Genomic DNA, 4754 nt, shown 5'->3' on the forward strand with positions numbered 1-4754 from the left:
TGAACATGGATTGATTATTTGAGTAGGATTAATTTTAATTGGTAATTATGTTTAGTTAAGCTTGTTAAAGAACCTTATGTGTTGACAATAACTATTCTTCTGTTAATAAATCAGTAATTAAGTTGTATGAACATCTCTTAGTTATTAATTTCATATGATTTATTGTGACCACATAGTTGTATGTCTAGGAATAACGAACGTGAAACTAGAATTAACTAGAAGATAGGTAAGTTAATGTGTAAGCTTGTTGGATGAACATCGACAAGAGGTTAATTGAAGGGCCAATTTAGTTAACCACTACAAGTCTTACTTAACCCGAATCAATAATATAGGAAACCCGTTAATTTAGACAACTGGCCATTGCTTGAGTTAATTTGTTTTCTAAGAATTAGGAATAGCGAATGTGAACCTAATTATCTTAATCGATAGCCAATGAAGAATTAATCTGATACATTAAAATCATCCATGGGAACAAATGAGTCGTACCTAAACAGAAGTCCTCTTTACTATTGAATTTAGTTGGTAATTAATTGTTTTAGTTGCTAGTTAGTTAATTTGTGTGTTGGTTATTCTAATTAAGTTTCTAGTCTTGTAAAACTAGAGAAAATCCCGTTTTTGTTATTTGTTTTATTTAGATAATATTAGCATTTATTCTGTGTTCGTTCCCCGGCAACGGCGCCAAAAAACTTGATGTGCACGAAAGTACCCACTAATTTTAATATTTATAACCTAACAAACTTAGACTATCTATGCACTTATAGGCAGTGTACCTAGTCAGATTACAATATAGCTTAAGTAAGTCGGGTGTCGATCACAGGGAACGGTGGATTAATTTAATATATTTGATTATAGGTTACAGGTCACACGAAAATAATAAAGAAAATGGTTTAATAAATCTCAAACTAACAATTAACAACTCTCGATAAACTAACAGGAAAGCACATCTCTTCAGGTACTTTGGTTTAGATAAATTACACCTTGAAAACATAGACAATTGCATACACAAATTCATTTATTCATGTTCACCGATTCCTAAAATGATTAGATTCGCGTTCACTATAACTAATCCTTTAGCAAACAAGTCAATTTAAACAGTGATCAGTTGATTAAACTAACATGCTTCCTAGTGTTCAGTTCGTATCAAGCAAGACTTGTAAATATAGTTAATCGAATTACTAATTCAATTTAACCTCTTGTTGATGGTCATCAAACAAGGCTCACACATTAACTTATTTATTCCCAAGTTAATCCTAGTTTCACATTCGTTATTCCTAGACTTATAATCTCGATGGTCATCAAAAATCATAAGAGACAAGCAATCAAGCAGATGTTCATGCAACTCAATTCACTTAACAATTAACAGAAAATAATCATCATTAACACATAAGGATCTTTTAACAAGCTTGGCAAGATAAATTAAACACAAATAAACGATTCAATATAGCAATTAGTCTAATAATCAAAGCTTCATTCAATCATAAACACAAAGTAAAAGGTTTTTACACCCAAATCAGAAACTAAATACAGAAAAGTACCACAATGGAATGCTAAACATGGCCACGTTAGTTATCCATATGATTACCGACATGTATCCGCTATCCAATCCTTCCGATCTCCACTTCTGTTAGCTTAACGGCCTTCCGGCCGCCTTCTAAACCCTCAAAATGGCGTAACAGAAGTTCAATATCGACTAAACTAAGTTGGAAGTCGAATCCCCCTCCTGGTTAGCTGAAAATCGACTTTTATAGCCTTTGTAGCCGACTTACGTACGCTGGGCGTAAGTCGGATTACGCGGGGCGTACTAAGGATCACTACGCGATTGAGCTTATCCGAGGCCAACCAGTACGCGGCGCGTACCCTTTAGTTACGCGGGGCGTAAGTCGCTTTGATCATTACGCGGGGTGTAATTTCCATTTACGCGGCGCGTAATCTCTCCTTCAGCATTTTTTATTTCTTTTAGCTTCTAAGTCCGGTTTCCGCTTCAGGCTTTTCTTTTATGCTTTATCGACAACGAATAGCTGCAAAACATAATTCAAAGCATTATGAGTACTTTTTAGTTCTAAAATAGAATAAATAAGGCCAAAATATTAAGATAAAGTGCATAAAAATATATATAAAAATACACATATCAATGAAGATAATGATGATGATGAACATGAGTCTTGTATTGATGGTGAAAATGAAGACAACATAGATGAACTTAGAAATGTTGCCTTTGAATTTAATGAGGATGTATTGCATATGAATAGGACATCAAATGATCCTTTCTTGAGTAAGCTATGTGTTGATGATGAGGATGCAAACAACATTGTAGATGATGACAATGGGAGAGAAGTTGAAGTTAACATACAAGCTCATTCCATATTTAATGAGCTATTACACTGGAAAAAACAAAAACCAATTCTAGGGATGAGATTTAAGGGTCCAGGGCAAGTAAAATCAATGTTGTGTAACTATGTTGTAGCTAATGGATATCAATTGTGTTTTGAAAAAAAAATGATCGGACAAGACTTTTGGTGAGGTGTAGCAAAGGTGCTTGCACATTTAGATTATGGGCTTCCTGGATGAGTGATGAAAAGAGTTTCCAAATCAAGTCACTAAAAGCTGATCATAATTGTGCTAGGAACTTCAAGTTTGGATCATTGGTGACATATGCATGGATTGGGAGTCACTATACCAAAGAGATTGTAGAAAGTCAGAAAATAAGTGTAAGGAAGCTTAGATTAAAGGTAATGGCCAAGTTTGGTATCCAAGTTAGTATGGGGCAATGTAGAAGAGCAAAGAAGTATGCACTGAAACTTGTTGAAGGAAACCTTGTTGAACATTATGGTAAGCTATGGTCATATGGTCATGAGATTTTAAGGACAAATCCTGGGTCAACTGTGAAACTAGATATGGAGGATGGGCCAGATGGAAAGAAATATTTTAGCAAGTTCTATTGTTGTTTTCAAGGAGTTAAACAAGGTTGGATTGAAGGGTGTAGAAGGGTAATTGGTCTTGATGGATGTTTTCTTAAAGGTGTTTTTAAGGGAGAATTGCTTTGTGCTATTGGGAGGGATGCAAATGACAAGATATATCCTATTGCTTGGGCAGTGGTTAATGTGGAGAACAAGCAGAATTAGAAGTGGTTTCTAGAGCTTCTCATTGATGATCTACACTTGAATTTAGGCAATGGTTTCAGTTTAATGTCAGACCAACATAAGGTTAGTATTTTACATAGTAATGCATTTATGTTAATTTTAGACTATCTGAATTTAACCTTTTTACTAATACAGGGTTTGATAGAGGCTGTTAAAGAGTTGCTGCCATATGTAGAGCATATGCAGTGTGCTAGACATATTTGCCAGAATTTGCAGAAGAGATTTACTGGTGCCATATATCATACCTTGTTTTGGAGAGCATCTAAAGCCACAACTGAGCATGCTTTTAAAGTTGTGATGAAAGAAATTGAGACATTGAACCCAGAAGCCCATCAATATCTCATGGAGAAAGATCCTAAAACATGGTCTAGAGCTTTCTTTCAAACTGGAAGGTGTTGTGATGCAGTTGAAAATGGGTTCTCAGAAAGTTTTAATGCTGTAATAGTAGATGCTAGGAAGAAACCCATAATAACCATGTTAGAGGAGATAAGATTATACATGATGGACATAGTCTACACCATGAAATTAAAGGGACAACAATGGGGAAATCATATTTGTCTAGAGATAAGGGATAAGGTGAATTTGCTTAAAAAAGCTCAAAGGCATTATCAGGTACTACCAACTGGATTAAACCAGTTTGAGGTAAGGGGAGCAATAGATGCATATGAGGTGGACTTAGAAAGAAAAACATGCTCATGTAGGTTGTGGCAATTAAATGGATATGGATGTGCTCATTATGTAGCTAGCATATCCTTTCTTAATAGGGATGTAGAAGCCTATGTAGACAACATGTTTAGCACAACCACATTTAGAAAGGCATACAATTACAGAATTGCTCCCATGAATAGCAGTGACATGTGGCCAGAGACAAACTATACTCCACCATTGCCTCCTATTAATAGAAGGATGCCTGGTAGGCCAACTACTAAGAGGAAGAAATCCACTACAGAGAATATAGGAACACACAGGGTTTCTAAGGCTGGAAAGAAAATCAGATGTAGTATTTGCAAGGAGATAGGTCACAACAAGGCCACTTGTCCACAGAGAAGGCCCCAAAAGTTAAATGTGAAGAAACAGAAGAAACAAAAGTATGTGTGAACCAAAATGCAGGACAGGTAAAACAATTTAAAATATAAGATTAATTACATATAATTTGTTACTAATATAATTATATCATGCCATGTAGGGTAGTACAAGTGAACCATAACAACATGAAGAGGTTGAAATGACTCCAATTGAGATGGATACTACTCAAAATGATATGCAAGTTGCTCCTACTGATGTTGAATCTAGTAGTGCAGGGGATTTTATTCAATATGTGCAATTCACTCCACCTAGAAGTTATGAAGGTGATGAGGGTGTTATGGGTGAGGAAGCTGATGTGGTTGAGGAAGCTGTTGTAGTTGAGCAAGTTGTTCAAGATGAGGAGGCTGAGGAGGTTGATCCTGTTATCTAAGTTGATAATGTAAATGTTTAGGAGGTTGATGAGGTTAATCATAATGCCCAAGTGGATAATGGTAATGTTCAGGAGGTTGCTCCTGTTAACCAAGTTCAGCAGGTTTGTGTTAGGCCAATTTCAGATATTTTGAAGAGGATAAGGAGAAGAAACTCAGA

General features: G+C 35.5%; 1 protein-coding gene across 1 annotated transcript; it reads left to right on the forward strand.

Moving 5' to 3' along the window:
* The first annotated feature begins 3185 nt into the window (after positions 1-3185).
* Positions 3186-4369, forward strand: LOC145095295 (uncharacterized). Its single transcript, XM_079033204.1, has 4 exons — positions 3186-3203; positions 3276-3369; positions 3547-4228; positions 4327-4369. The coding sequence occupies exons 1-4, from the start codon at positions 3186-3188 to the stop codon at positions 4367-4369; spliced, it is 837 nt and encodes a 278-aa protein (XP_078889330.1).
* The last annotated feature ends 385 nt before the right edge of the window (positions 4370-4754 follow it).

This window comes from Lactuca serriola, chromosome 3 (genome assembly GCF_051521515.1).
Source record: "Lactuca serriola cultivar US96UC23 chromosome 3, Lser_US96UC23_V15, whole genome shotgun sequence".
Classification (NCBI taxonomy): domain Eukaryota; kingdom Viridiplantae; phylum Streptophyta; class Magnoliopsida; order Asterales; family Asteraceae; genus Lactuca; species Lactuca serriola.